We start from the raw sequence: 12,914 nt of genomic DNA on the forward strand, positions 1-12,914 counted from the left end.
GGTTGTTTACCCGGAGAAATCTACATGTTTAAGGGGGATGGTGCATCCGTAATCAGTCTGACCCTATAGGACTGAGTCTTAGCGACCTTTTTGTGACCTCTCCCGCCAGAGGAGGCTGCTGTCACTTTAAAAATTTACTGAAAGAGGAGCCCGTCTGGCTTCCGATCACTCTGGGGCGGCGGGAGATAGCTCCCTTTCTCCCTCGCCCCGGGTTCTTTCTGGATGGCCGAGCAGATCCTCTTTAAAGAGACAGTTCATGAAATAGAAACCCGGCGGCTGAGCTAGGAGTTGCGAAAGGGGACGATCCCGTGAGGGTCTACGACCAGGAAAGGCGCAGCGGAGGATCAGAAAGGGGGCTAGAGCTCCCCTCGCCTCCCCAGGCCCCCCACCTTTTCAAACTCTCCTCCTCCTGCCTGTATCTCCCCCCCCCACCCCTCTTTTGGACCGGGAGAAAGAAGTGGAAGAAGTTTTAGTGGGTTTCAGATAACTTTCATTACACATCGGGCTGATAAGAGCAAGCGAAAGTGAGAAAAGAGGGAGGTGATGTGAACCAGAAGGAATAGCTCGGAGCTCATTTAGGAAGGGGGAAAAAAGCCAAAACACACCAAACCCGGGTCACCCAGACAAGCGGAGACTTCATTTCTGGTCTTAAAAATACACTGTTGGCGGACAATAAATCTGAAACGCGTGGTCCTGGCGAGCAGATCCTAGAGACGGACAAAGTTATCAAAGACCATTCGGAAATCGAGACTCGAGACTTTTTTTTTTTTTTTTAAACATCTCGAAATGTGGCTCGGGATCGTATGAAAGGATTTTCGTGCAGGAAAGCTGGGGGCTGCTGATTATTTTGTTTGTTTTAATTCTTCTGTGATTGCCTTTTATTGCTGAGTTGAGGCCATAGAAATCTTAAGGTAAGAGAACTGAAAAAAAAAAAAAGTCTTGGCGATATGCATAGTTTGTTACTTGGGACAGTTTCCTGCCTTGGCACCCCTTCTCCGGGGCGCCCCCCGCCCCCAGCCTTCTTTTCCTACTTGCCCGCTGCCTCGCGGAGCCCTGTGCTTATCTACGTTGCCGGGACTGCCGATTTCCTTGTTCCTCCTGTGCAACGGTGCGGTCTGGACGCGTCTCCGGGGTGGGTCGTCCGGCCTTCGGTGGGTCTCTCTGCCGGCTGTCGGCCCTCCTTTCCTCGCGCTCTTCTCCTCTTTCCCCTCCCTTCGTGTGTCTGTCCGTCGGTATCAGGGACGCAGAAGGTGGGGTTGCCAAAATCTGAATTCCTGGCACCGGCCACGCGACTTTGGAGCCGCTTTCGGCCGAGTTCCACCTTGCCAAGTAACAGCTTTGCTGTCCAACATCGTGTGCTGCTTCTCGAGAAAGTCACATTCGGACCCTTTGGCTAGGTTATGGGGATTTTTTTTTTTTCTTTTGCTGTTGGTTTTTTGAAAGGGCCTTTCTCTAAAGTCCACCTAAAGGGAATTCTTTTTTTTTTTTTTTAAGCTATCTTTGGAACTTGACAGCTTTTAAAAACACAGGAGTGTGTTAGATGAAATGACGGAAGATGTGTTGTTACTTTATTTTATTCAAGATTTCCGAGACGATTAAGACATTTGGGAGACAAATGCAGTTCTGTTAGCAAATCAAAAGCGAATAATTCACCCGAGGTCGGGGGCGGGGTGGGTTGGGGGGGAAGGTTTCTGGAGAAAGTTAAGCTTTTGTCTTGGGGCAAGAATACTGGGAGTAAGAAAGTTAATATGTTGGTGAAATATTTGAATAATCATATTACATATATGTAAAAAGACATTCTTTGGAAATGAACCTGTTTTTAAATTAATTTCACTGTTGACAGTGGCAATGGCAATAATGTTAACACGGAGTAAAATTACACCTAGTATTTTTATGTGCAGTGTATGCAATACTTAACTCTCTGCCCTCGCAAAAAGGGGAATGCTGGAAAGCTAGGGGCATAGATGATTTTTGACTTTGAAATTAACAAGTTTTCCACGTCTTTCTGCAAATATGAAATGGAACTGGTGTTGCGTTTCACTGACTTCACCCTATTTCCTTCATTAAATATTTCTCTAGTGTGTCAGTAGAACTGCTTTTTTTTCCCCCCTCATGCTAGTGGAGAAAATAAACAGCAAAGATCAACCAGAAATCAAACAAACCAAAAAATAAAACAACAATCTCAACCTTTTACTATTTTAAAGTGTGTATTGCTGTTGTTATTTGTAATACTTCCAGACATCTGAGGAGAGGGTGAATCTCAAATTGCCATTTAAGCTGCTCAGCATTGAGAGTTGACGAAAACAGCTTAAAGTTTATAATTTTATCAGTGAGAAATTGTTCAAATCTGTCCTCACTAAAGAGGCTATTTAATATAAACTTTTTGTTATTAGTGTGAAAGGTGTCCTTGAAAAAGACTTGATGTGTGTGGGTGTATGTGTGTGTGTGTAGCAATTATTACTCCTATCTATGTTTCAATTTTTCTTTTTAAAATTGTGGGACTACTTATTGCCTTTTAATTGCCTCATGGCCAAAGGCATATTCATAATGCCTCTTGACTAGAGCCCTCAGAACACTGGGCTTCTTGAAGTTTGTGGTGAGTTAACCATTTGAATCTGTAACTGAGTGATTGCTTGAATTCTGTGCAAAATTGCTTTTGGTCTATACACTCCAGAGTTTAGTTTTAACTTTTACAGGTATAGATACAGCAGAGTTCTGAGGGGGAGGGGGTTATTTAATTCATCAATTAATGTTCTGGACTATATTGTTTAGTCTTTGATAGGAAACATCCTCAAGTTTGGGTTAACTGATTGACATTAACATTACCAGACTTTCTAGTTATTCACCATCAGGTCAACAACTCTGCAGCTTTTAATATTGGTGTTTAACAACATTGCTGCTAGTGAATCTGAATAGCCTCCTTTAAGTAGACACAACTTTAAAAATGGGCATTACCCATTTCAGTTTTAGTTTAATAGGTATCCTGAGTAGTGATTAATATTTAACATAGGTCAAATGTAAAATTTCATGAAAAATAACAATACATAACCATATATAATGATGGCAATTTATTACAAAATTTTTATATATTTTTTACTTGATCACAAGCCAGTTTTGATATTTAACTTACAAAACATTAAACTGAAATATGCATTGGCATAGGGTACCTAAAACTTTAGGTTGACATGTTTTGCACGAGTGTTTACCAGATATTTATTTTCATTTGTTTTTCTTTGGTCAGTAGCATCAATGAGACGACTCTTACCCTCTTCTTCAGATAAGGGTGTGATTTGTTTCATGGTAATGCGATACAAACTAAAAAGGAATTTGACAATATTTAGATTAAAATTTTTACATTGCATTAATTTAAAGTGCACAAATGTGAAAGTACATACTCACAAGGGAAGACTATCTTAACATAAAATATTGACTTCTACAGTTTAGAAATATTATGTTAATATATGGTGTTCAGTATTTTTTTGGTAAAAATCACATTGGACAAAATAGCACTGTTTTATGCAAAATAAGGAATCTGACATTTTTGAAACCAATTGATCAGTTTTTGTAGTAATTTACAATTGCTTTGTTCCTTTAAAAGCAGTACCGCTGCCACTTCTAAGATAACTTACTATTATTCCTTCTGTATTAATATGCATGATGGCTGACTTCTTTTCTCATAAGGATTCGAAGTAGGAAACATACATTTGAATAAAATATTTTCAAGCAATTAATTATTCTAATGAATGAACTGATACGGAAATCGATTGTTTTCATCTTCTTCTTTCTAGATCTTAGATGAGTTTTGCAATGTGAAGTTCTGCATAGATGCTAGTCAACCAGATGTAGGAAGCTGGCTCAAGTACATCAGGTTCGCTGGCTGTTATGATCAGCACAACCTCGTTGCATGCCAGATAAATGATCAGGTATGTTGTAAAGATTTTCTTGTCTTTCTTGGAGAGCACTAAAGTATCAGTGAAGCCTGAAGAATAAAAATAACAGTGAGTTGCAGCAGACCCTTGTGGCCTGTTTTTTGATATGGTGAAAGGTAATGCCCAAATATAAGATGCAGAATAAAGTAATTTTCAGTATTACTTTCTTTCAGTACTTCTTTTTTGGGTAGTTTATTCACTTTGTGCTAGTAAAACTTCAGAAATGCTCTAGTCTTCTGTGTATGACTGAATGATTTAAAAACTGAATACTACTTATTAATAGGTATTCTTTATCAGTTTTTCTTTGCCTTCATAATAAGGAGTCATTCATAGAAAGTACTGAACTAATCAAGAACACTGAATTTTTGCAGAAATTGCAAGTGATACAGTTGAAATATATAGATTTTATTTTAAATAGTAGGTAGATATAGATGTATGATCTATTTGTGTGCTTATCTGATTATGCATTTGGTTTGCTTAATTATAAACAAGAAACACTTCGATTAATCAAATACATTTTCTGTTGTTGTTGATGTGAATAGTTTAAGAGTATCACTGCTGGAAATTGCTTTATGGAAGCTCATGCAGTGAGGTTAACTTTAATAACAATAACTATGAAACAAGATCATGAAAATATTATGAAACATATTTTGCACTCAATAAAGTGAAGTTATGAATCTTGTAACTTAGTATGATAATACCTAAAACAACAAGAAGTTCAACCTGTTAATTTGTGTTTTATAAACATCATTGGGTTAGAATATAACTATACTATCATCATTTATTTCTTTTAAACCAATGGTTACCTAAATCAAATATGTTTCAAAGATCATATTAAATTGGTTGCTTGGCAAATCTACTATAAAAATCACCACCAAGAAAAAGAAAAGTTTGAATTAGATGTTTCCAATTGAAAGCTGGTAAGTAATGCTAGCGTCATATGGTCTATGACTCTATTTCAGTCATTGTTATGAGATTATTCTTTGGCATTTTACCAGCTACCAGATAATTTTTACTGACTAACCTGTATAAGAGGTAGTAAATTATAAAATTCACTTTAAAGTGGGAATCATTTAAAAATCTTCAACATATATCAAAAGTAATAAACCAATCAATTGGTTTTTTCCCTTTGCCGTAAGAAAACAAGAGGCATTATTGGAACAAAGTAGATCATTATTAAATTAGCTATTGCTTATGAACAGAAAATATCCCAAGTCTATCATATGAGTTACTGTCACCATCAACAACAGACATTTTTTGAGCACTGACTGTTTTTTCGATGTGGGAAATACATAGGTATTATAAATGGGTGAGTTGTGCATGTGATGTTTCTTTAAAAAGTAACTTGAATACCTCATAAGGCAGTTTTAAGATGAAATAATGTAATGATATCATAATAGTTATTTGGTATTCATATTTACTGACAACAAGAGCTATTTCCTTAAACAGATAGAACTGTTGCAGGACTTCTGAAAAGATGGTTGAAGAATGAGACTTGTGGACAATGTATTTTTTTCAATTAATATTTATGTCTAAATTATTTTTATAAATATGCTTTTGTCCTTGGGAATTGTGATTACATTAAAAAGGGAAACTATTTTGTTATTCATAAGTATGAATTACTTTGCTTATTAGAGTAGGCATTTATAATTTTCATATGGTTACTTTTGAGGTTCACATTGTAAAATGCATTGCTTTCAAAAGAAAATATGCTGGTCTCATATCTTAATGAATAACATGTTTATGTATTTTAACTGAAGAATCAGGGAAACTAGCTAATCAGGAAAATCATAAAAGACCAATATTAGACATATACTATTATTTCTGTAAGTTCTCATTTTAAACTTATGTATTATGCTGGCAGAAATCTAAGATGGTAACAGAGTGCATATCAAATAACATAGTTGTGAAATTTACATTATATGGTCAAGTAAGTTCACCCATAAACAAGAGAGGAAAGTCAGAAGTAAAAGTCAGATTTATGTGATAGGCATATATGCATACAATCATACTTAACCCAGTTTACAAAAGAGAGCAGACACCAAAATAGTGTATGCATATATTATAAACATACTCATCTTTAAGTATATATGCATTTCTAAAAGTCATTTAAGACTGGCAATTCCAGTCAGCTTTGAAATGTGAATGTTGGACTATATACAATGATAAAAGAGCTGACTAAAGAGATTCTCTAGGTCTACTTTTTCACTCTTTTCCGTGAGGAATAGGAGCTGCCAAATGGTGAATAAGCATAACTCATCACTTAATGAACGCTCCCATTGTGTGAGATATTTAATATCCAGATATAAAGAGACACCCTAGATCAGGAATAATTATGAAACATGAACAACATCAACTCACCTGCCCAACACAAAAGCAAATGATGCACTCGACCAGAAACTGCAAAAAGTGTTTCTCTTTGCTCTGATTCTTAGACAGAGCTCAAGTTTATAAAATGAATTTTAAATAAGTCCTGGACTATAAAAAAGAAGAATTTTGGAGGAATCTTTCAACTGCAAGCTAGACACTGTGGTAATTAGGTTACCTAGCAAAGAAAGATGACCTAAAATAAAAAAGGAGGATATAAATTATGTATCTTTACTTTTGCAAAGATATGCATTTTTAAAAATTCTAATATTAGATCAGTTTTATAGTGATGTGAAGGAGTTTTGTAAAACATAAAGAATGTGTCTGCTGAAGATGATAATGCAGTTTGATAATAGTGGGACAGTCAGAACATGCATCCTGGATAAAACTCATATTTTATTTGTTTGGGGGTGATGAAGTACTTAGAAACAGCCTGGATTTTGTTTTTCAGGTAAAGTTGATAAAGGATGTAATCAGTTTTGTATCATAAAAACAAAGGCTATTCAGTGAACATTTTCCTAATACCTCTCTACAAGCATTTTATTTGAGGGGATTTTCCTGAGTTTAAATCTTCCAATAGATTTCTGCAAGTAGTTTTATTGCAGATTTTTTTTTTCCAGGCCAAAGTGAGCTTTGTGGCAGCTTTCTTTCTCGACAGTGCTCCCTAGAAGACTCAAGTTTTTTTGTTTTTAGATATCTTTTTCGTTGCATGTTTTCAGAATTGTTGCAGTGACTATTTTTGGAGATAGAAATTCTGAAAACACTGGTGCCCTTGCTAAACTATAATTTCTAAGTAGCTGCAGCTTCTGACTAATATCCTTATTCCCCCTGAAAATATTATATTAACTATAGTAATTTACCTTTGTGAATGAAGGCTGCACCAAAGACACTAGTAAATTAAGTCACACTCCAGTCATAAAAGAGTAGATCCACTAAAAATACCCAAGGTTCTTTATCCTTGAAATCCTAATTATTTTTTCCCTTATTTCCATAGTTTCTTTACAGTGTTACATAGCTACACCGCTCTGGCACAGCTTTTAGCTGGAAATATTTACTGAGAGAGACAATGCTTCAGTATAGTATTTTTGTATTTTAACGGTCTGAATTGTTCCTGGTTGTGGGTACAGACCCTGGCACTGGGAAGTAGATCAGGGCAGGAGCAGAGGCAGAAAGTTGGACGATGAAAGTTCTTTCCAGAAGAGGTCCTCAAGAGGACCAGATGTGCAGAGGAAGCATGAAAATGGTTTATTAATTATTTAGAAGTTTCATTACATATGGAAGCACTCATATGTCTCATGTCAGGTATACCAAACACCTAGATGATTTACTGAGTGTTTTGTTTTTTTTTTTAAATCTGGATACTCTGATGTCCTTTTCTTTGACGTCTTGTCGATTCTTACTTTTACACCCATTTTGATGGATGGATAGAGCATGTTGCGTTAGATCTGGTCTCACCCTACTCCCACCTTTTCCTCCATTCTTGGAGAAGTTTCCTCAGCCCTCCGTGTTGCCATACCCATCACCTAGCTTAAAGGCAAGAGGATCCACAACCCGCGCCCACCCCCCAACACCTCCCCATTAGGCCAGTTCTTATCTCGGACATGTTCGCAAGCTTAGTGTACTTATGAAATAGCTCTCTGGACACAAGTTTTCCTCTAATACTTCTTCATGGTGAGATCATTTTGGTTGTAATCAGACAGATCGCTAAGGCCCTATTCGTGAAAGTGAACTTTTTCGACTTACACAGGACCTACCTTTCCTCTCGTGATTCCAAGAGCGATCTGGGCATGTACTTTGGGGTAATGTTTTATAGCTACGTATGTATTCTGCACCACAGAAAGGAACACACTTTTATTCAAGCTCCTGGCCTGCCCTAACATGGTCTACAAGTGGGATAAAGTTCTCAGGAACCCAAGACATTATTAATCTTGTCATTTACACAAGGTGATAAGTCCTTTCATTTTTAAACAGGCCCTTGACAGTTGGTATTTAGTAAGTACACTAAGAGAAGTCTGCTGTTCACTCCAAAGAAAGCGAAATGCGTCGATAAGAGATTATCTAATGCCCGATGTATATTTTGAAGAAAGAAGACCTAGAAGAAGGAGTGCCCCTCAGAGAATGCATAGTCAGAATTCACTTAAGGGATGCTGCCAGCTCCCTTGTGGTTGAGGAACAGCAGCAAGATTCTACACTCTTTTCAGCTGGAATAGGCATTGTTCTCGTTTGTGCTTTACCTTATAAAGTTTTAACTGCTTCCAGGACCATCATGGCTGAGTGGCACACTCGCCCTCCCTCTCCTTGGGTCCAAGTCAATGGTGCTATCCGTCTGCTGGGACACTACAACAGTATTATTATTGCAGGCTTATTATAGGCTCAATTATCAAGTTATTTTCTTTGGCTTTTAGGAAAAAAAAACCATGCCTGCATCATTCAATTAATGCAGTTTGTGCAAAAAAGCAGGGAAGATCAACCACATAAAAACAAAATATAGTATCTTAGCCTCTTTCTACTTTTTAAACATGTTTGTGTCAACTGTCAGGTAATTTGTTAATTTGCTCTTCCTTTGCAAGGATTTCTGTCCGCTTTTTCTATGACCTCTTTTGATGTTAAAATTATTATTGGCTTTGGCCATTTTCTTTGCTTTGTTTTTAAGTCAAGTTCCACTTTTATACCAAAGTTATGTTCTGCTGTTTTAAGATGAATGCCAGCTGGCAATACCCAGAGACTGGCTTTGTGAACGGTGCCTAAGTGGACTTTGAGGGGATGTCGTCTGGCTGATAAGTTACTTCCTTCACCCAAAGACGAAACTGTCTCAGACATAGTTTGTCATTTGCTATTCACATGATAAAACAAATAACATCTCCTCCCCCCAAAAAAACTTCCATCATGTAATTGTGCCCAGCACACAGGCCTGTCATAGCACTACAGAAGGTAGGAATTTTTATGAAGATTGATAAAGCACGTAAGTTCACGAAAAAGATGATCTGTGCATTTTAAGTAGTTCATGTTTACATGTACCCAACATTTTTCATACAGGAGGATCTCAAAGCATCACACCCATACCAGAGTCTAGCTATTTCTGGAATAGCACCAAAAAGAAAGGTGTCAGAATGCATCACAAGCCATCAAAGAGGAAAACGTGTTGGTCAAGAACACAAGAAATGTCTCCAGCCTAGTTAAAAACCCAAAGAAGATCTTTAGTTTCCTCTCTTTTTGAGCAGTCTGAAACTGTTGAGGATGATCAGTTTTATAGAGTCAGACAAAATGGCCACATTAAAGACAGGTGGCTAAGGAATATTTCTTGTGAGGTCTATAGCGTGATCTTTAGAGGTTATTTAACAAGATGCTTGCAAAGCTTCCAGGCTGGTTACAAAACAAGCTCCAGGTCTAATAATATAGTGGATCTTTATCACTTGCCCTGTTCTTGCAAACTAGAATCAACAGGCAATTCTCTCTGTTTTATTTCATTCAATAAATTATACTTGGCTTTCTTTTCATGTTATTATGGAAGAAATAAAAATGTGTATGTGTGGGGGGGGCTTCTTCTCCATTAATATTTTTATTCTGAGGGTAGCTAGTATATATATATATATATATTATTTTTTTCTGGTTTTAAACCAGATACAGCAAGATTTATACCTGATATTTCTCTGTTAATATTTTCTAGTCTTTAGACTGTTACCTTGAAGACAAATTCAGAATACTGTGTCTTTGGAGAAACTAAGGATGGTTTGCTTTAGCAAAGCTTGGCCATGACAGTGTTTCCATTCTGTTGGACAAATTTCTTTACATTCTATTATTAATCTCTGTCTGCTGAATACACTTTTTGTTATCTCTTTTTAATCAGGATTAAAAAGGGTCCTTCTTTTAGAGGTGAAAAACCTTGACACCACGCCTGTCCTCCAGAATTGGGGTTTCCCACATTGCTATGGATAGATCAGGGGTCCAGAGTACCTTTCCTAAGGCAAGCACTTGTGCACACGTTGTCTCTGTGGGCTTGGTGTTACCTCTGCAGCACCAAGACTGACAGATGTGTTTATATCAAATATTGACTTTGTTCAGATGTGCAAACTGTCACTTACCTCCCCTCCCACCCAGCCTCTAAATGTTAAAGTTCCATTCACCTTTTCCTAGTCTCAGACTGGTATGAAACTGTAGAAAATAAAGCATTCAGGCTGAATTGTGGGAGTTGGGAGAGAAGGAATCAACTATCTACTTCAAAGTGAAAAGACAGAAAAGACAGCAATAGTCTGAAACAGTTGTCTCAGTACAGATTTTGCAGGGAGTACATTTCTCTATTATTTCAATTATTACAACTTCCTGAATAGGTTGAAGGTCACTCATAATTCACACTTCTGCCATTTTCAGACATGCCAAATGTAGTCTATTAAGCATAAATAAAACTTCCAGTGCTTGACCAGGAAAAATAAACGGGAATTCATAACAATGAGTCCTTGTTCATCTTTTTAAAAGTAAATGATGTGTTTTCTTTCTTTCTTGTTTTCCCTCCTGTGCACTGAATTTTTCTTGTCTCAGTAGTGCAAGCATAATACTTTAAATCGATCCAAGCATAGCAAACCAGACAGCAGGTCTGGTCTGACAGATTCTAGATTTCTCTATTTTATAAGATTATAAACAAGAACCCACGTTATTACCATTTATAAATACAAATGGTAGCCATCATCAGTTTGAGGGAGGAATTGGTTGAACACAGGCTCTGACAGTATAAAAGAGAAATAATCTGAAAGTCTTTTATAGCCTATTACCTTTCCTATCAGAATGCTTATAGTGTCCATATTTTCTTTGGTGACTGTCCTTTTAGGCTTAAATTACAAAAGAAAATGAGTATTTAATAAACTGTGATTAATTTCAGTTCCAACTGTGCATAAAAATTGTTATATACAACATATATTACATGTAATATGTAATTTATAAAATATATAACTTTTATGATATATAATTAGAAAAATCATATGCCATTAAATATTAATTTATATTAATACAAGAAATCGCTGATTTTAAAAAGTTTCCTCAAACATATACTTCATCACATTTGTAAATCATGTATAAAATATATAACATATCCAAGCACATATATTCTTATATATATAACATTGTATGAAAATATAACTTTTGGCTGTCTAAATTTGCTAAATCAAGTCCACATCTCCACTGCCTTTTACCTTTAGCTTAGCCTTAACTGAACAGATATACTTTTGACATTTGGAACCATTACAAGGTTTGATTAAAACAAATTAGGAATAATAGTTATTTTTAGAGTAATTCCTATATACATGTATAATGTTGTATTTATGCCTTAAATTGTGAATTTCACCAGTAGTAAAAGTGAACAAATTGGGAGATTTCAAGTTTTATCTTCAAATATATGAATGATTTAGAATTTTTTAAAAACATATAAAGAAATTCCACTAGTGTGTTTTTTTAGCAAGTTTTAAAAATATAAGAATACATAAAGATCTGTTAAAACATTTACCATAATATTTATTCTTATAAAGTATTGAGAGATCAGATATAATATCCATACTTAGAAGGATAAAGATAAAAAGCTCTCTGGAAAGATTAAAAAGAGTCCAGCAAGATATTGGGAAAATTATATTTTTTCTGTGATAAAATGAAAAGACCATCTTAACTTTCAAAAGTTTCTATGAGTTAGGTCATGTTCATAACATGTTGTATTTATGTAGTTTGGTGTATTAGCTACCAAAAAGAAAAGTCTAAAGGCGTTAACATAGTTTTAAAATGTTTATCATGACTTTTAAAAAATGGAATTCTCATATAATCCTCTTTCTTTAGACTGTAAGGCCCTATTCTTCTATTTTTCACCTTATAATGGGAGGAGTTGTTTCCCTTCTTAAAGAGCATTCTGAGAGAGACCCAGAAAAATAATAAATCAACAACCCTTTTATATCCATTCCAACTTTTTCTAAGTGTTTGAGACTTTTGAGCCCCTCTTTAAATACTTGAGTTGAATTCATCACAGAATCCCAGATCCAAGACGTTTTTATTTTGGTTCCAGATAGCTTTTTCCATAAAACCCCCTGATGGAAGAGACCTGTTAACTCTTTTATGGAATTTAACAGAGGAATTGATTCCCTTCCATTTTTCTCAAACACAAAGCACAGAGAGGCTATGTTAGTAATATCTCTGCTCCTGGTCCCTAACTCAGATGACCTATAGTTCATAGGGCTGCAATATAGTCGAAGTTTTGAGAATATACTGATTTTAAAGATGTTTTAATTATATTTTTATAAGCATGGTCAAACATACTTAATAGACAAACCTGCGGGAGAAACTGCATAAAGCACTTAGGTTTTTAATTATATTTTTTTATTTGCCTAAAGACCTATTTTATAACATAAAAACATAGATGTGATATTTTATTTTCTGAAAGGCTTGATTCCACCAGCATTACATTCCATTTCCCCCCCACATAATTGTTTTGAGGCAAGAAATTGTCATTATGTTTTCATTTAAACTACTCCTCTCACTTCCCAAATGCCTGTTGGTATATTATTATTGCTAGGACGTAAACCAACTTTATATGTGGACATCTCTGAATTCAAGTATTCAAATTATACTTTGGGGCCACTGTAATTA

General features: G+C 35.7%; 1 protein-coding gene across 11 annotated transcripts in view; it reads left to right on the top strand.

Moving 5' to 3' along the window:
- Positions 1 to 12,914, top strand: part of MECOM (MDS1 and EVI1 complex locus) — a 627,797-nt gene that overhangs the window by 560,651 nt on the left and 54,232 nt on the right. For 5 of the 11 annotated variants that reach the window (XM_005675344.3, XM_013964721.2, XM_005675347.3 and 2 more), the window contains exon 3: positions 3,789 to 3,923. In XM_005675344.3, the coding sequence (XP_005675401.1) occupies positions 3,789 to 3,923 (135 nt within the window). The other 6 variants (XM_005675351.3, XM_005675349.2, XM_005675350.2 and 3 more) reach the window with 5 other exon arrangements.

The sequence above is a fragment of the Capra hircus genome, chromosome 1, assembly GCF_001704415.2.
Source record: "Capra hircus breed San Clemente chromosome 1, ASM170441v1, whole genome shotgun sequence".
Taxonomy (NCBI): Eukaryota; Metazoa; Chordata; class Mammalia; order Artiodactyla; family Bovidae; genus Capra; species Capra hircus.